The 20,442-nt window shown below is 42.6% G+C and overlaps 1 protein-coding gene across 1 annotated transcript in view; it reads right to left on the reverse strand.

The window, feature by feature from the left end:
• The window catches only part of LOC120061418 (plexin A3-like), a 169,897-nt gene that overhangs the window by 79,052 nt on the left and 70,403 nt on the right, over positions 1 to 20,442 (reverse strand). Inside the window, exons 5-8 of the mRNA XM_039011213.1 lie at positions 14,982 to 15,082; positions 3,357 to 3,480; positions 2,500 to 2,656; positions 1,736 to 1,835 (exon numbers count right to left, since the gene is read on the reverse strand). Of these exons, the coding sequence (XP_038867141.1) occupies positions 1,736 to 1,835; positions 2,500 to 2,656; positions 3,357 to 3,480; positions 14,982 to 15,082 (482 nt within the window). The remainder of the gene's footprint in view (positions 1 to 1,735; positions 1,836 to 2,499; positions 2,657 to 3,356; positions 3,481 to 14,981; positions 15,083 to 20,442) is intronic.

Genomic DNA, 20,442 nt, shown 5'->3' on the forward strand with positions numbered 1-20,442 from the left:
ATACCCTTGCCTGTACATTATGCCCTGAATCTATCCTACCACGCCCAGAAATCTGCTCCTTTTATTCTCTGTTCCCAACGCACAAAACGACCAGTTCTTATAGCCTTTAGAAGTACCCTTATCCTACTCCTCCTCTGTTCCTCTGGTGATGTAGAGGTTAACCCAGGCCCTGTAGTCCCCAGTACCACACCTATTCCCCAGGCGCTATCAGTTGTTGACTTCTGTAACCGTAAAAGCCTTGGTTTCATGCATGTTAACATCAGAAGCCTCCTCCCTAAGTTGGTTTGATTCCCTGCTTTAGCACACTCCGCCAACCCTGATGTCCTAGCCGTGTCTGAATGCTGGCTTAGGAAGGCCACCAAAAATTCAGAAATTTCCATCCCCAACTACAACATTTTCCACTAAGATAGAACTGCCAAAGGGGGCAGAGTCGCAATATACTGCAGAGATCTGTCATGCTATCCAGGTCTGTACCCAAGCAGTTCGAGCTTCTACTTTTAAAAAGCCACCATTCCAGAAATAGGTCTCTCACTGAACCGCTTGTTACAGACCCCCTCAGCCCCCAGCTGTACCCTGGACTCCATATGTGAATTGATTGCCTCCCATTTATCTTCAGAGTTCGTACTGTCAGGTGACCTAAACTGGGATATGCTTAACACCCTGGCCGTCCTACAATCTAGGGTAGATGCCATCAATCTCACACAAATTATCAAGGAACCTACCAGGTACAACCCTAAATCTGTAAACGCGGGCACCCTCATAGATATCATCCTGACCAACTAAATACACCTCTGCTGTCTTCAGCCAGGGTCTCAGTGATCACTGCCTCATTGCCTGCATCAGTAATTGGTCAAACGACCAGCCCTCATCACTGTCAAACGCTCCCTAAAACACTTCAGCGAGCAGGCCTTTCTAATCGACCTGGCCCGGGTATCCTGGAAGGACATTGACCTCACCCCGTCACTAGAGGATGCCTGGTTATTCTTTAAAAGTGCTTTCCTCACCATCTTAAATAACCATGCCCCATTCAAAAAATGTAGAACTAAGAACAGATATAGCCCATGGTTCACTCCAGACTTGACTGGTCATTTCTCTGTCCCTTCTTCCTGTCCATTTCTCTGTCCCGTTTACCTGTCCATTTCTCTCTCGTGTACCTTCCATTTCTCTGTCCCTTCTTCCTGTCCCTTCTTCCTGTCCATTTCTCTGTCCCGTTTACCTGTCCATTTCTCTGTCCCCAGTACCTCCCATTTCTCTGTCCCTTCTTCCTGTCCATTTCTCTGTCTCGTGTACCTGTCCATTTCTCTGTCTCGTGTACCTGTCCATTTCTCTGTCTCGTGTACCTGTCCATTTCTCTGTCTCGTGTACCTGTCCATTTCTCTGTCTCGTGTACCTGTCCATTTCTCTGTCCCTTCTACGTGTCTATGTCTCTGTACCGGTTTCTGAAACTCATTGAAAATATTGACAATAAACATGACTTTATGCCATCTATTTTCATAGCATCATTTAAACAACTTGACAAGGAGCAAACGCATGCCGACATCCACGTTCCAAACATAGTGCACCTGTTATCTGTCAAGCCTCTCTTCTACACTGAGGTGGCTACACAGCCCGGTAGAAATCATCAAAGAATTTCAAGTGACGGACAGAACCAATCAATATGTTACTTCACTGAAAGCTCCTCTGTTTTTCCTCTCGTCCTCAGAGAGATGAGAGATCATGGTAGATAGATACTTACGACTGGAGCACGCTGCAGTTGTAGTAGATGAAGTCAGTGGTGATGAATTTGTGCCCTGTCTCCTTGGACTTCAGGGAAAGCTTTAGCACTCTCTTGTCCCCTGGAATAAAGAGAAGACTCACAGTAAACCAGACAGCCTAGAGGCTCTGAAACCATTATCAGTCCCATTCCAGGTGCTATACCCCAGAAAAATAATGTTCTTCTGTCTAATTCAATAATGTAGATGTTGATAAAAATGTCTGATTGCTCCTGTCTTTTATCTACCATTTCCATTAGCAAGAGAAGTGCACTTATGGTCCAAAACAGAACCCTACAAACAGGCCATATCTCTGCTGCTAGTCCAATTATACCTGTAGGCTTGACTTCAAGATAATTGGCAAAACATTTCCAGTGGACTTTCAATAACTGCTACTAATGGAACAAAAAATGAGCTACTGCACTTTTCAGGTTCCCATCCATCAGTCCATCCGGTAAGAGCGTTCAGTTGTTTTTCCAAATTTTTTGAAAACACATTAAGGCCCATGTTCACATGGCTCCTCCGAACAACTACAACCTGGTGTATTTCAGACATATTGCAGCTGTCGTCACCACTAGTTGACATAATACAACCCACAAAGCTGTATGGAACGATAGAGCTAATTTCACACATAGTGATAAATATGATCATCAGAAAATAGAAACATATTATCACTCAATATCTAGCATATTATTTTATAACACTGAATGTGAACTAGATTTATATTAGTCTCTGATAGAAGCCTTACCGTATCCCTGTGTGAGGGAGGGGACATCTCTGAGGGAGGGGGACATACAGAGGACCTGCCCCTTGGCCAGTACCTCCCCTGGGCTCTCTGTCAGCTCCTCAAACACACATGTCACCCCGGCTGACAGGCTGGGCACGTTGATCACTCTCACACTCAGCTGGAGGGAGGAGAGATGAGAGAAAGAGGGAGGGTGAGATAGAGAGAGAGAGAGAAAGGGAGGGAGGGGGAGAGAGAGGGAGGAAGAGAAAGGGAGAGCGAGAGTGGGGGAGAGAGGGAGGGAGAGAGAGGCAGTATATTATTTGACAGTTGGAGTCATCCCTCTGCGTATCCTAAACCAGAAATCTGCAATGACAGGTTAATAATAAGCCAGCTCCATATTGGTCATGTTGTGATTAGCTAGCATCGTGTTGTGATTAGCTAGCGTCGTGTTGTGATTAGCTAGCGTCGTGTTGTGATTAGCTAGCGTCGTGTTGTGATTAGCTAGTGTCATGTTGTGATTAGCGAGCGTCGTGTTGTGATTAGCTAGCGTCGTGTTGTGATTAGCTAGTGTCATGTTGTGATTAGCTAGCATAGTGTTGTGATTAGCTAGCATAGTGTTGTGATTAGCGAGCGTCGTGTTGTGATTAGCGAGCGTCGGGTTGTGATTAGCGAGTTTCGTGTTGTGATTAGCGAGCGTCGTGTTGTGATTAGCTGGTGTCATGTTGTGATTAAATAGCATCGTGTTGTGATTAGCTAGTGTCATGTTGTGATTAAATAGCGTTGTGTTTAGCTAGCGCCGTGCAGTGACAAGCTACCGTCGTGTTTTTCTCTGGTGTGAACACAGTTTTTTTTTTTTTTTTTTTACAGCCTGTAATTACCTGAGTGGACGTAGAGGTCACAGATATGTTGTTAGGTGTGACACTAATGTCCACACAGTGATCTAGCTCTGTGTTGAAATGCTGCGGCTCGGCCCACTTCTCACAGGCCTCCTGTCTGGAACACCTGGGAGGAAACACAATGAGGTCAGGGGTCAATAATGATCACAACATTACATGCTGTTCTACTACTTAAATGTCAGCTCAATACAGTACACAGCCGTATTACCGGGCAACATTCAGCTCAGTACAGTACACAGCCGTATTACCGGGCAACATTCAGCTCAGTACAGTACACAGCCGTATTACTGGGTAACATTCAGCTCAGTACAGTACACAGCCGTATTACCGGGCAACATTCAGCTCAGTACAGTACACAGCCGTATTACCGGGCAACATTCAGCTCAGTACAGTACACAGCCGTATTACCGGGCAACATTCAGCTCAGTACAGTACACAGCCGTATTACTGGGTAACATTCAGCTCAGTACAGTACACAGCCGTATTACTGGGTAACATTCAGCTCAGTACAGTACACAGCCGTATTACTGGGTAACATTCAGCTCCGTACAGCACACAGCCGTATTACTGGGTAACATTCAGCCCAGTACAGTACACAGCCGTATTACTGGGTAAAAATCCATGCACTCCATTGTCCAACAGAGCACTGGGAATCTGGGACAAATTCATAACTTCAGGAATAAGCTTTAGGTGTAACAAATGACTGAGTTGGCCTCAGTGAGCAGGTTGGGTATGAGCAGAAGCACACAAATGATACCAGTGTATATCATGAACACACATTTAGGAAAATATATGAAAATATTTTAAAAAGTACTACATTTGAAATATGCTGATCCAAGCTGAGTTCAAAGTTGTTTTTGTAACCAACTTCCTGATTGTCGAGCTTAATGCTGCATAGCAGAAACTTTTATTCTGATAATTGACCCATCGGGGTCTGGATAGTACAGTTGATGTCGGATGTTTACATACACCTTAGCCAAATACATTTAAACTCAGTTTTTCACAATTCCTGACATTTAATCCTAGTAAAAATTACCTGTCTTAGGTCAGTTAGGATCACCACTTTATTTTAAGAATGTGAAATGTCAGAATAATAGAAGAGAGAATGATTTATTTCAGCTTTTATTTCTTTCATCACATTCCCAGTGGGTCAGAAGTGTACATATTTGGTAGCATCGCCTTTAAATTGTTTAACTTTGATCAAACGTTTTGGGAAGCCTTCCACAAGCTTCCCACAATAAGTTGGGTGAATTTTGGCCCATTCCTCCTGACAGAGCTGGTGTAACTGAGTCAGGTTTGTAGGCCTCCTTACTCGCACACGCTCTTTCAGTTCAGCCCACAAATTTTCTAAAGGATTGAGGTCAGGGCTTTGTGATGGCCACTCCAAGACCTTTACTTTGTTGTCCTTAAGCCATTTTACCTCAACTTTGGAAGTATGCTTGGGGTCATTGTCCAATTGGAAGACCCATTTGCGACCAAGCTTTAACTTCCTGACGGATGTCTTGAGATGTTGCTTCAATGAATCCCCATAATTTTCCTCCCTCATGATGACATTTATTTTGTGAAGTGCACCAGTCCCTAATGCAGCAAAGCAACCCCACAACATGATGCTGCCACCCCCGTGCGTCACGGTTGGGATGTGTTCTTCGGCTTGCAAGCCTCCCCCTTTTCCCTCCAAACATAACAACGGTCATTATGGCCAAACAGTTCTATTTTTGTTTCATCAGACCAGAGGACATTTCTCCAAAAAGCACAATCTTTGTCCCCATGTGCAGTTGCAAACCATAGTCTGGCTTTTTTATGGCGGTTTTGAAGCAGTGGCTTCTTCCTTGCTGAGCGGCCTTTCAGGTTACGACTCGTTTCACTGTGGATATAGATACTTTTGTACCTGTTTCCTCCAGCATCTTCACAAGGTCCTTTGCTGTTGTTCTGGGATTGATTTGCACTTTTCGCACCAAAGTACGTTCATCTCTTGGAAACAGAATGCGTCTCCTTCCTGAGCGGTATGACGGCTGCATGGTCCCATGGTGTTTATACTTGCGTACTATTGTTTGTACAGATGAACTGGTACCTTCAGGCGTTTGGAAATTGCTTCCAAGGATGAACCAGACTTGTGGAGGTCTACAATTTTTATTTGAGGTCTGGCTGATTTCTTTTGATTTTCCAATGATGTCAAGCAAAGAGGCACTGAGTTTGAAGGTAGGCCTTGAAATACATCCACAGGTACACCTCCAATTGACTCAAACGATGTCAATTAGCCTATCAGAAGCTTCTAAAGCCATGACATAATTTTCTTGAATTTTACAAACTGTTTAAATCACAGTCAACTCAGTGTATGTAAACTTCTGACCCACTGGATTTGTGATACAGTGAATTATAAGTGAAATAATCTGTCTGTAAACAATAGTTGGAAAACTTACTTGTGTCATGCACAAAGTAGATGTCCTAACCGACTTGCCAAAACTATAGTTTGTTAACAAGACATTTGTGGAGTGGTTGAAAAACAAGTTTTAATGACTCCAACCTAAGTGTATGTAAACTTCCGACTTCAACTGTATATAATAATAATATATGCCGTTTAGCAGACGATTTTTGTCATGTCTGCTCCCGCTCTGATTGTTTTTTGTCTTTATTTTCTTGTATGCTGACGCTGTTCCTGTTCGTTATTTATTAAATGATTTACTCCCCATACCTGTTTCGTCTCTCCAGCGTCATTCCATGTGACAGATTTTATCCAAAGCGACTTACAGTCGTCCGTGCATACATTTACCTACGGGTGGCCCCGGGAATCGAACCCACGTGCCATGCTCTACCAACTGAGCCATACAGGACCACATGGATTATTGGAAACAATTGTTTCATATATTCCTATTGAAGCCAGAACATCTCAGGTTAATGATCAGGTTAATGCCACATAGCAGCCATTCTCTCTCTCATTGCGGTTTTATTTTAACCTCTCTGCGAGTAAGGCTAGTTTCCTGAATTTCTGCCTGTCTGACGTGCCCAAAGTAAACTGCCTGTTACTCAGGCCCAGAAGCTAGGATATATATATAATTGGTAGAATTGGATAGAAAGCACTCTGAAGTTTCTAAAACTGTTAAAATAATGTCTGTGAGTATAACATAATTGATATAATAGGGGAAAACCCAAGCAGAATTCACCCGGAATTGTTTTTGGAGTTCAGAATGACTTCCAATGCAATGCTATTGAAAGACCAAATTTCCGCCTCCCAGATTGCAGTTCCTATGGCTTCCAGTAGATGTCAACAGTCTTTATACAAGGTTTTAGGCTTGTTTAAAAAAAAAATGAAGATGTATTTGTAGTTGTTCAAAGTTGAGTGCCGGGGCAAAAGTAGTCTTTTTGCGTGTGTGAACGTGGGCGCGCTCTTCCTTCTTTTCCTTTGCTATTGAACATAGTAATCTCCGTCTGAAATATTATTGTTTATTTAGATATTAGACAACCTGAGGATTAATAAAAAACATTGTTTGACTCGTTTGGATGAACTTTGCTGGTAACTTTTTGGAATCTTTGGTATGCATGTTGAAGGACTGGATTATTGAATTCAATGGTGCCAACTAAATGGCGTTTTTCGGATATAAAGAAGGACTTTATCGAACAAAACGACCATTCATCATGTAGCTGGGACCCTTGGGATTGCAAACAGAGGAAGATATTCAAAAGTAAGTGATTTATTTTATCGCTATTTGTTATTTCGTGACGCCTATGCTGGTTTGGAAAATATGCTAATGTGAGGTGCTGTCCTTAGACAATCGAATGCTATGCTTTCGCCGTAAAGCCTTTTTGAAATCTGACAATGCAGTTCGATTACCAAGAGTCTAAGCTAAAGAATCATGTATGACACTTGTATTTTCATGAATGTTTAATATTACGATTTTGTATTTTGAATTTGGCACGCTCCGATTTCACCGGATGTTGTGGAATTTGATCCCGCTAGCGGGATCTCCGCTCGAAGGGGTTTTAAACCTGCTATTTTCTGCCGTGGAAGAAAATGTCTTCTTTTTCTCCAAACAGATTCTAAGGAGCAGCCTGATATTAAAACATTTATAACAGCAACACATTTGTTAGACATGGCGTTACTGTCAGTGTAGTGGTTAAAGGGGCGATCTGCATTTCGCTACATTCATTTATTAACTTATAAACCAATTATATAAACCCATTGAATCTTGAAGAATATAAATTGCAAATGCCTCATGAGCTTAGTTCAACTGTCGTACCCCATCAGAACCCAAAATATAAGCTTGTTTTACTCCAATGATTGTAAACAATGTAAATGTAAACAAGCACTGTAGAGACTCAAATATATAATTTTGATATCATGGATGGTCAGTCCTTTCATCAATAGCTCTGTTTATGAATTTCAGAATGGTTGTATTTCTCCAGCCCCATTCCTCAGCTTTTTAGCGAAACAGTGGCGGGTCAACACTTTTTTATTGTTTCAACTGCTGATTGCCGCTTTAAAGGAAAATTCCACCCCCAAAACTATCTTCTGGTTTCGTTTCAATAGTCATAAAGACTGTATTTCTGTATTTTGAAAGTTATATATCTTGATGACTTGATTGAAAGTTATGTATCTTGAAAACTTGATTGCTGACATCCAAAACATTTTGGGACTATATCAAAAATGGACTAATGATACAAATACCAAAAGATAGCTTTTGGATGGAGTTTTCCTTTAAGCTTGACAGCTGCACTGAAAGTGGCTGAGGATTATCACCAATAAAAACTCCTGCTTACGCACCAACCAGCCCTGTCCTTTTTACAAAGTCCAATAAGCCACTGGATATTACTGCACACGACTAGGGATCATCTCACATTGAGACAGACAGAGCAAAGCAGAGTATCAGATAGAACAGGGTCGAGGATGACAGCACTACTTCCCTATAATCTCCATTAACACCATCACCAAAAACTATTACATCAAATACTATAAAGTGATGAAAATGTAATATAAGGAAAAATAAACATCAATGGAAAATGAGGAAAAATTAAGAAAAAAGTTCTGACAAGAAAAACAAGCCTGAAATGTATCACATGCCTACTTATATTATACAAGCTATTAAATGTGAGAAAGCAGAAGCAGTGAAGCAGAAATGGTGATTTGAAGGTTACCATTCAACTGAAGCGTGTGATAATTGAATCTGGATCGTCTGCAGAAGGAAAGTTATTTTATTTTCCTTTAGAGGAACCACTTCTAAAAGAATTAAGAAGCCGCTGAAGTTCCAGAGCTGTTTTTCACCCAAGACGCAACACACCATTAATGATTTGTTTACTTCTAATTAAAGCCATATGTCTGGGGACAGAATGGGGGTAGGCTTAATTAAAAATGCAGGGCCTAGCACCAGACAAGACTGTTCTCTGTACAGTAAGTGGAACTGTGGTTTGTCTCCTCACAAGCCACCAACCATTCAGATCACTGGGATTCTTTCTGTTGCTTTGTCATATATTCTCCTTCAGTTCCCAGAAATTAGATTTCATTCAATTACACTGCAGGCCTCTTCCTAGCGGAAAGGCAGATATGTGATTTATGGTGAAACGTTGTCCACCTGGGGTGGGTGAATCTCTCTCTCTCTCTCTCTGAGAAAGCCAGGGGCTCAAGGACCTGCATTAGTGAGGTTCATCTTCTGTTCTCTGTGGGGACAAAATGGACTCACCACATCTTCAATTAGCAGGTGAGGAGGCCTCTGTAATATATGATCACGTGAAATAGGGCTATAAACTATCAGAGGAGAATGTAGCGAGGTGCTAAAGGCCCGAGAAACGGGACATTAGGCGGTCACATTAACCTAAGAGAAAGGGTTAATGTGAGCATATCACTTCATTTCAACTAGAGAACAGCTTTCTTTTTTTCTTTTTCTTTTTCTCAGTTCAAATTGAGTCATTCCTTATGGCAATTCACCATTTCAGGTTTCACAAATTCTATTACCCTGCCCTCATTCAGTATCCTCAAAGTCAAATGAATCCAAGGATATATGTTCACACGATAGTCTAAACCACATTATGCTTCGAGCTGCCTGTTGATTCTGACTCTAAAAGGCAGAGTTTCACCTTGTTCAAATGATTAATTGGACAAAGCAGATGGAAAAAGCCTTTCGTAACACATGTAAATGATCTAATAATAATGGCATTACATAATTAAAATGGGAGTGTCGGGTTTAACTGGGAAGCACTTGGACACAGAGACAGGATCAAGGATCAATTGAGCACATTAATTGATATTGTGGAGGGTGGGGCCGTAACTGCCACTAAGGGTCTGGGTTAATTATCTATTTGACTTTGATTAGTGAGAAAGACGACACAAGAGACGATCAAGTCTGCTGAAGGGGTGAAACCATATTGACAGGACAGTCACTTATCGCCAGCTTTTTTACTGTCCTTTCTACTATAACCTTCAACCATGTTAATCTGAAACACCGTCCCTCAAAGACATGTTCAGAATGTGCTTCTACACCTGCATTGCTTGCTGTTTGGGGTTTTAGGCTGGGTTTCAATACAGCACTTTGAGATATCAGCTGATGTAAGAAGGGCTTTATAAATACATTTGATTTGATTTGAATGTGCATTTGGGTTCTGCAAATGCTGTATTAAAGAAAGGCTTTCGTCAAAACAGCAAACATTGCAAATGATAGTTTCATGTAATAAAAGTTGCTCTAATTAAAAGAATACGCTGACAATCCCAGTTATATTTAAATGAAGGCAGAGGTACATCTTTTACCATACATTAATAACTGAACAGATACTGACATATGATGGCGTGCTGTCATTTCACGGTGTGCTTTCATCGTTTATAGAACATTAATGAAGTATATCTTGAGTAAGGGGTGTTTGCACAAGATAAATGCCACGAGACACTCTAACCAATGGCCCCCTCAACAGATACAGTAGCAGAGAAATACACAAAATGAGCCTGATTTGAATCACACTGCAAGTCCATCTTCCAGTTTCCTGTTGTTGCCATGGACACAGACCATTTCCCAGGGTGCACTTAGTTTTTTCCCCTCCTCTACCCTGGCTCCACTAACATGATGGCTAGAGGCTAAAGAGCCTTGGGGGAATAGCAGACAAAGCCCAGGCAACAACAGGTAAAAGAAAGGAAGCAGGTCAAAGCTAGTCTCCCAATCCAGAGTGTGTTTTTTTTGAAGAGCCATCGCTCATGGCAACCCATCTTCCCAAGGGAAGGGGAGCTCTGGCAACACAGATTAAGAATTAAGATTTAACAACCCCCCAAATTTCCCTGAATCCTTTTTCGGAGCATCACTCCCATATGTGTCAAGACAGTAACACGACAAGCGATAAGTGCTTTGATAACTGTAGATATTACAGATCAGAGGAGCACATGGTGATACCCACCACAGCTTTCATATGAAAAGTCATAAATCAGGCAGTGCATTCAAATTGATAAGTGATTTAAATGAGGTCTTGAGAGTTATGTCACATCGACGTACCAAAATAAAGCTCTCTATCCGTGAAATGAGAGCAAGGAGGTGAATGGGGCCATTGCAGACATCTGTGGTAAACACTGAATTATAAACCAGGTCGTTTGGGTCCTGGATGTTGATTGGCTGAATGCCGTGGTAAATCAGACAATATACCATGGCTATGACACAAAAAACTTGTTTACTGTTGTAATTATGCTGGTAACCAGTTTATAATAGCAATAAGGCACCTCAGGGGTTTGTGGCATATGGCCAATATACCACGGCTCAAGGCTGTATCCAGGCACTCCACTTTGTGCCTAAGAACAGCCCTTAGCCTTGGTATATTGGCCATATACCAAACCAAACTTTATTTATACAGCACATTTTATAGAGCTTTATTTATACAGACATGGAATGCAATGCAACGTGCTTTACAGGAAATAAAATAAATTAAAAACAATTAAATAAAAGCTGAAATATTTACTCCACAAAAAACTAAAGAATGACACAAACTGAACAACTAAAAAGCACCCTGAGGAAAATCAAAGCTAAAAAGATGTGTTTTAAGATCTCTGTGAAATATTTCTACAGTTTGGGCCCCCCTCAGGTTCTCTGTCAGGCTGTTCCAGAGGCTGGGGTCATACTGTAGTAACTAAAGGCTGCCTCTCCATGCCTCTTGGTCCTAGACTGGGATAGTTATAAGGCTGTCTCTCCATGCCTCTTGGTCCTAGACTTTGGGATAGTTAAAAGGCTGTCTCTCCATGCCTCTTGGTCCTAGACTTTGGGATAGTTATAAGGCTGTCTCTCCATGCCTCTTGGTCCTAGACTTTGGGATAGTTATAAGGCTGTCTCTCCATGCCTCTTGGTCCTAGACTTTGGGATAGTTATAAGGCTGCCTCTCCATGCCTCTTGGTCCTAGACTTTGGGATAGTTATAAGGCTGCCTCTCCATGCCTCTTGGTCCTAGACTTTGGGATAGTTAAAAGGCTGTCTCTCCATGCCTCTTGGTCCTAGACTGGGATAGTTATAAGGCTGCCTCTCCATGCCTCTTGGTCCTAGACTTTGGGATAGTTAAAAGGCTGTCTCTCCATGCCTCTTGGTCCTAGACTTTGGGATAGTTAAAAGGCTGTCTCTCCATGCCTCTTGGTCCTAGACTGGGATAGTTATAAGGCTGCCTCTCCATGCCTCTTGGTCCTAGACTTTGGGATAGTTATAAGGCTGTCTCTCCATGCCTCTTGGTCCTAGACTTTGGGATAGTTATAAGGCTGCCTCTCCATGCCTCTTGGTCCTAGACTTTGGGATAGTTATAAGGCTGTCTCTCCATGCCTCTTGGTCCTAGACTTTGGGATAGTTATAAGGCTGCCTCTCCATGCCTCTTGGTCCTAGACTTTGGGATAGTTATAAGGCTGCCTCTCCATGCCTCTTGGTCCTAGACTTTGGGATAGTTAAAAGGCTGTCTCTCCATGGCTCTTGGTCCTAGACTTTGGGATAGTTAAAAGGCTGCCTCTCCATGCCTCTTGGTCCTAGACTTTGGGATAGTTAAAAGGCTGTCTCTCCATGGCTCTTGGTCCTAGACTTTGGGATAGTTAAAAGGCTGCCTCTCCATGCCTCTTGGTCCTAGACTTTGGGATAGTTAAAAGGCTGTCTCTCCATGGCTCTTGGTCCTAGACTTTGGGATAGTTAAAAGGCTGCCTCTCCATGCCTCTTGGTCCTAGACTTTGGGATAGTTAAAAGGCTGTCTCTCCATGGCTCTTGGTCCTAGACTTTGGGATAGTTAAAAGGCTGCCTCTCCATGCCTCTTGGTCCTAGACTTTGGGATAGTTAAAAGGCCAGAGGACCTGAGGGACCTACTGGGTACAGAACTTAAAAACATGTCTGATGTGTTGGGGTGCACAATCGTGGATTCATTTAAAAACCAACAGAAGAATCCTAAAATGAATTCTAAAACTCACAGGCAGCCAGTGCAGAGACTTTAAAACCGGTGTAATGTGTTCTCTCCGTCTGGTCTTGGTCACTACCCGTGCTGCAGCATTCTGTATGTTTTACAGTTGACCAATGGCTTTCGTGGGTAGACCAGACAGGAGAGCATTACAGTAGTCAAGCCTGTTTGAAATAAAATATTTCTGTATCAGCCTGAGAGAGAAACGGCCACACCGTGGCAATGTCAGGCAGTTGGACCACACCTCCTCTGGCATTATTGTTTAATGTAATTCCGCTGAAGTAGCTACCTCATGGTCAAAAAAACTATATCCCCACAGGACTCAAAAATAACCAACATCATAAAGGTCAGTATGCTTTACAAAAGTCAGTATATTATTAGTTTAATTTCAGGACCTGTGACTACATCCACTGGCCTAGAAAAGGTCATATCGAATATATTGAAGAAACCACATTGAGTTTTAGTAGTCCGGTCAGAAACCCGAAAAAATGAAACACAATCTAAAGTTAAGCACCAAGTAAAGTGTGTGCTGTCTGAAAACGTGGCTCATTGACTGGGCTTGAATAGGAGATGCCCATTGTGGTCCATGGAAGCGAGTCATTGGAGTAATTTGAGCTACCTCCTGTATATGAATGAGCAGTCTGAGGTTGCCTGGCCTGCATGAATGTCACCCATCTCAATCTGACTCAATCAACAACCCTTTCTTTCTCTGTTTAAGCATCAGAGAGGTTCAAGTAGACAGACAGACAGAGACAGAAAAAACAGAGAGCCTAACAGACAGATAGCCTGACAGACAGACTGACATAGCCTGACAGACAGACAGCCTGACAGACAGACTGACACAGCCTGACAGACAGACAGCCTGACAGACAGACAGACAGACAGACAGCCTGACAGACAGACAGCCTGACAGACAGACAGCAGGTTGAAGCCACATAAAGGTGCCGAACCGGAGAGGATGGAAATAGAAGAGGATTGTGTCACTCTGGGATGTCGCTTCACCAGAGAGGAACAGAGGTTTGACATGTGAATCGGGCACAATTTAGCCATTCAATCTTCTCATCACTTTGCCTGATCTCACACTAATTGTGCTGTGCAGTGGTTGTCACAAGTTTGTGTAAAAAAAACATTTGCGCGGAATACTGCATTGCTATGCAGAGAAATATCATTTTCAAACTAGTTTGGCAAAAAATCTATGCAAAATATTCCATTATCAGTCCCAGATTCTAATCTTAATTAAATATTGTTATCTTGATAAAGGACTGAATGAAAATTCCACAATGGTCGTCATTGAGGTCCTAGGCTCAGAAAAATATTTTCATCTCCCTCTGAACATTATCTAGATATGCAACACAGGGGAAATATTGGACTGCTGACACCAGGCCTTGGTGTGAGAAATGTCACAGAATGAAACAATTTCAGGACTTTCTATAATTCATATAAAACCAATGGCTTGCTGTTTAAAAGGCATGTGCTTCAATATCCTGTCCCCTTTTATTTCCCTACCTTTAGAGTTACTTTGTTTTTCCATGAATCATCGCCTATGTCAGAGAAAGCCCCTCCATACTGCGGCCATTACACTCGATAAAGGGTACACTATACAGCCACACATGCTTCCCCTTCGCAGGCTCCCCTTCTCCCCCGTGACAGGAAACAGCACTCTCTCATGATGTTCCCAGCCAATTCATTTACAGTGGGACTGGAGGAAAAATGTGCCTGATGACAAGTGAGGGAGTGAGGGAGGAGTGGCAGAGGGCCAGCAATATCCAGACATTTCCTGAGCTCCGACCTACCAGCTGCTGCCTAAGGGTCAGCCCAAAAGGGTCAACAGGATGGAGCACATTTGGGGCAGCTGTCACCTGTCACTTCCTGTGTGGAGCGGACGGGAGCGGACCAGGTGGACTGGGTGACAGCAGGCAGCTTTCCCACTAGTTTGGCTGAACCCCGAACCTCTCAGTGGTCCATTAAAAGTTCAGAATGTACAGGATGTATTACTGTTACTTTCCAACAGCACCTGGCCTCCCGATGTTTAACAGAGCCCATTTTATTCTCCCTTTGATTGGTATCAAAATGTCACCTTGAAAATGTGTGCAGCCGTTCAGGAATCAATTCATTCTCATATAGTTGGTATCGACTGAGGCAACTTGATCACACTAAAACAACCACGCTATTTGTTTTCCCAATAAATGAATCTACCCACAGAGAAGATAGATATGTAAAGTGAGCCACTTACTTGTTGTGAAGTACACACCATCCACAGTGGGGGTCTCCAGAGCCCAGACAGGTTTTACAGGTGGTGTACTGGCCACAGCTCTCCACAGGTAACCGGCTCACCTGCAGAACACAACTGAGCTGATCATCTTTATTCAACACACTTTCAGACTCACACTAGCACTGTTCACTGTGCTTTCCTCACCTTCTCAATCTTTCTTACGCATACACATGCGACGCGAGGGTCAAACAAATCTAAATCCCAGCCGTAACCATGAATTTGTCACGATAGCGTTTAGTTTACGTAAGGTATGAAATTCAACAGAAAGTGGAAATGTATTGCTCACAATTTGAATGGGTTTTGGGACACATCCGTGCTTCAACTACTAAATATTTCCTGACACGAGGTCTGAATCCATTTATTAAACTGCAGTGATAGAGAGAGTGGGTGTTAGTAAACATTTCAAAACTTTAAGCGCTAGACGACTTATTCAACGTATCACCCAGGGCTAATAGATAGCAACTAAATGGCTAACTTAGAGTGACACAGTGCAGACTCAGTGGGGAGCATCATTTATTTTTATTTTTTTTATTTTTACCTTTATTTAACCAGGCTAGTTGAGAACAAGTTCTCATTTACAACTGCGACCTGGCCAAGATAAAGCATAGCAGTGTGAACAGACAACAACACAGAGTTACACATGGGGTAAACAATAAACAAGTCAATAACACAGTAGGGAAAAAAAGAGTCTATATACATTGTGTGCAAAAGGCATGAGGAGGTAGGCAATAAATAGGCCATAGGAGCGAATAATTACAATTTAGCAGATTAACACTGGAGTGATAAATCATCAGATGATCTTGTGCAGAAAAGTAAATAAATAAAAACAGTATTGGGATGAGGTAGGGAGATTGGGTGGGCTATTTACAGATGGACTATGTACAGCTGCAGCGATCAGTTAGCTGTTTGGATAGCTGATGTTTAAAGTTGGTGAGGGAAATAAAAGTCTCCAACTTCAGCGATTTTTGCAATTCGTTCCAGTCACAGGCAGCAGAGAACTGGAAGGAAAGGCGGCCAAATGAGGTGTTGGCTTTGGGAATGATCAGTGAGATATACCTGCTGGAGCGCGTGCTACGGGTGGGTGTTGTTATCGTGACCTCTGAACTGAGATAATGGGGAAGCTTTACCTAGCATGGACTTATAGATGACCTGGAGCCAGTGGGTCTGGCGACGAATATGTAGCGAGGGCAAGCCGACTAGAGCATACAGGTCGCAGTGGTGGGTGGTATAAGGTGTTTTAGTAACAAAACGGATGGCACTATGATAAACTGCATCTAGTTTGCTGAGTAGAGTATTGGAAGCTATTTTGTAGATGACATCGCCGAAGTCGAGGATCGGTAGGATAGTCAGTTTTACGAGGGTAAGTTTCCCGGCGTGAGTGAAGGAGGCTTTGTTGCGAAATAGAAAGCCGATTCTAGATTTGATTTTGGATTGGAGATGTTTAATATGAGTCTGGAAGGAGAATGGTCGTTCCCTCGTCGTAAACATGCACAGTCTAATGAGTTGCCTTGAACGATGGATTTAAATAAAAATAAATTATGTTTTGAGTGATCTTCCCCCTCCCTTTGGCAGTAAGAGATGACCAGATGTCTCAGGGCAATGTACCACAGGTGCCCATTCTCTTTCTCTGCATGCTAATCCTGTCTCCTTAAAGGACATGGACAAAGATCTCCTCACAGCTTTCACTGCAGCTCTCCCAAAGTGCTGAAATGCTTACTCTGAGAGGACCTAACCTTTGATCGTCTTTAAAAATGAATTTTGTAACAGAGAAAAACACAATCCTGCCAAAAAGGGATGTGGCGTTGCCTTTCAAGTTGCTGTTGAGTTCCTGGTACTGCTGCAGTGAAGAACGCAACTAGCATTAGCACTAACCGCTAACCCTGGCAGGCCCTGCATCTTTGACTCTGTCTCCAGTGTCAGGGAGTCACCGCCGCAGGCTGTGGGTGGGCGAGGTGTTATGCCGAGCGCTGCGCTTCCTGTCCCATGCTAATTTATGCTGCAAAGTGCCAGCGCGTAAACACACCATCCCACCACCGACACCGTTTTATAATCCTCTGCCCTCAAGTCTGTGTCTCTGGCACGATGCTCGGTTCGGCTCGCAACATCCCAGAAGGTCCTTGTGGACAGACAGCTCACAAAGGGATGGAATTAAACAAGTCAACTCTGAAGTGCAGGTTGATTCAAGAGACTAAAATCCAACATTTTATTAGATGGATAATAAAGCAGGCTGCCCACTTAAGACTATGTTCTAAGCTCATATCTCTTCATGTATAGTCATGATGGTGTAACATTATACACTGAGTGTACAAAACATGAGAAACGTCTGCTCTTTCCATGACAGATTGACCAGGTGAATCTAGGTGAAAGCTATGATCCCTTATTGATGTCACTTGTTAAATCTAATTCAATCCATGTAGCACAAGAGGAGGAGGCGGGTTAAAGAAGGATGTTTTAGCCTTGAGACAACTGAGACATGGATTGTGTATGTCTGCCATTAAGTGTGAATGGGCAAGACAAAAGATTTACGTGCTTTGAACGGGGCATGGTAGTAGGTACCAGGCGCACCAACTGCAACGCTGCTGGGTTTTTCACGCTCAACAGTTTCCCGTATGTATCGAGGATGGTCCACCACCAAAAGACCAGCCAGCCAACTGTGGGGAAGCATTGGAGTCAACATGGACCAGCATCCCTGTGGAACTTTTTCGACACCTTGTAGAGTCCATTCCCCAATGAATTGAGGCTGTTCCGAGAACAAAAGGGGGGGTTGCATCTTAATATTAGGAAGGTGTCCATGATTTGTATACTCAGTGTATATGCACAGTACTGTTAAAGTTGGTGCATGAAAATAGCATCATCAACTGCCACATATCAATTGTTTTAAGTGGGCCAGTGTGAAAAGCAGAGCTCTATCTTCAGCAGAGTTCATCTTTGATCCACTGTATTTACCTCCCTGGGATGACAACAAGAGGGTTATTATGGGGCTACGGTGCACTCACGCCAAATCTCCCTGCAATGCTCTGCCGGTCAGTGTTACCTATTCATTATTTATCTACCGCAATTCATTCAAATTTCATGAATACTAAAGACATAAGCAGGAGGCAGGCTCTGTAGAGGGATGTACTGTCTAGTAAGCATACATCTCAGTGCAGGAGTTCAGCCACAGTTTGCTGCGGCTTTAGAGAAGATGAGAAGAACCCACTGGGCACACACTAGTTAAATCAATGTTGTTTCCACGTCATTTCAAAGAAATGACGTTGAACCAATGTAGAATAGATGTTGAATTGACGTCTATGCCCGGCAGGAAGGGTCTACTCTTCTTTAATCAGTTACATTTAAATATATCTTAATACACATCCTGTATACAAAACAAATCAATAAGGAATAATTTGACACATGCTTAAGCATCGGACTGCCTCACATTGAATTATTATGGAAAATATCAATATCTGGAGCAGACCTGTCCGGTTTTACTCTCCCATGCAAGAGGAAGTCCATTTTTTGAGTGAATGAGCTAGGCAGTACAGAGCGGTGCCATTCTCCTTATATCTGAATACCTTTGTGTTAATTCTGGCCATAAGGGATCCTCCTCTCCTCTGAGTCTGTCCTCGTGGCCACCCCACACAGGGGGAGGGGCTGCTCTATCATGTTCCCCTTCTCTCTGTAACATCAGTCCCTCTCTGTCCAACATCAGTCTTTCTCTGTCCAACATCAGTCTCTCTCTGTAACATCAGTCTCTCTCTGTAACATCAGTCTCTCTCTGTAACATCAGTCTCTCTCTGTAACATCAGTCTCTCTCTCTAACATCAGTCTCTCTCTCTCTAACATCAGTCTCTCTCTCTCTCTCTCTCTAACATCAGTCTCTCTCTCTAACATCAATCTCTCTCTCTAACATCAGTCTCTCTCTCTAACATCAGTCTCTCTCTCTAACATCAGTCTCTCTCTGTAACATCAGTCTCTCTCTGTAACATCAGTCTCTCTCTGTAACATCAGTCTCTCTCTGTAACATCAGTCTCTCTGTAACATCAGTCTCTCTGTAACATCAGTCTCTCTGTAACATCAGTCTCTCTGTAACATCAGTCTCTCTGTTTAACATCAGACTGATGTTAGAGAGAGAGACTGATGTTAGAGAGAGACTGATGTTACAGAGAGACTAATGTTACAGAGAGACTAATGTTACAGAGAGGCGAATGTTACAGAGAGAGACTGATGTTACAAAGAGAGACTGATGTTACAGAGAGAGACTGATGTTACAGAGAGAGACTGATGTTACAGAGAGACTGGTGTTAGACAGAGAGAGACTGGTGTTAGACAGAGAGAGACTGATGTTAGACAGAGAGAGACTGATGTTAGACAGAGAGAGACTGATGTTAGACAGAGAGACTGATGTTACAGAGAGAGACTGATGTTACAGAGAGAAACTGATGTTACAGAGAGACTGATGTTACAGAGAGACCACTGTATCTATTTATACATCTACAGTACCAGTTAAAAGTTTGGACACACCTACTCATTCAAGGGTTTTTCTTTATTTTGATTATTTTCTACATTGTAGAATAATAGTGAAGATGTCAAAACTATGAAATAACACATATGGATTCACATAGTAACCAAAAAAGTGTTAAACAAATCAAAATATATTTAATATTTTAGATTCTTCAAAGTAGCCATCCTTTCCCTTGATGACAGCTTTGCACACTATTGGCATTCTCTCAACCAGCTTCATGAGGAATGCTTTTCCAACAGTCTTGAAGAAGTTCCCACATATGCTGAGCACTTGTTGGCTGCTTTTCCTTCACTCTGCGGTCCAACTCATCCCAAACCATCTCAATTGGGTTGAAATTGGGTAATTGTGGAGGCCATGTCATCTGATGGAGCACTCCATCACTCTTCTCATTCTTGGTCAAATAGCCCTTACACCACCTGGAGGTGTGTTGGGTCATTGTCCTGAAAAATAAATGATAGTCCCACTAAGCACAAACCAGATGGGATGGCATATTGCTGCAGAATACTGTGATAGCAATGCTGGTTAAGTGTGCCTTGAATTCTAAATAAATCACTTACAGTGTCACCAGCAAAGCACCCCCACACCATCACACCTCCTCCTCCATGCTTCACGGTGTTGACCACACATGTGGAGATCATCCGTTCACCTACTCTGCATCTCACAAAGACACGGCGGTTGGAACCAAAAATCTCAAATTTCAGACCAAAGGACAGATTTCCCACCAGTCTAATGTCCATTGCTTGTGTTTCTTGGCCCAAGCAAGTCTCTTCTTATTATTGGTGTCCTTTAGTAGTGGTTTCTTTGCAACAATTCAACCATGAAAGCCTGATTCACGCAGTCTCCTCTGAACAGTTGATGTTGAGATGTGTGTGTTACTTGAACTCTGTGAGGTGTTAATTGCCGATTTCTGATGCTTTT

Source organism: Salvelinus namaycush, chromosome 16 (assembly GCF_016432855.1).
Source record: "Salvelinus namaycush isolate Seneca chromosome 16, SaNama_1.0, whole genome shotgun sequence".
Taxonomy (NCBI): Eukaryota; Metazoa; Chordata; class Actinopteri; order Salmoniformes; family Salmonidae; genus Salvelinus; species Salvelinus namaycush.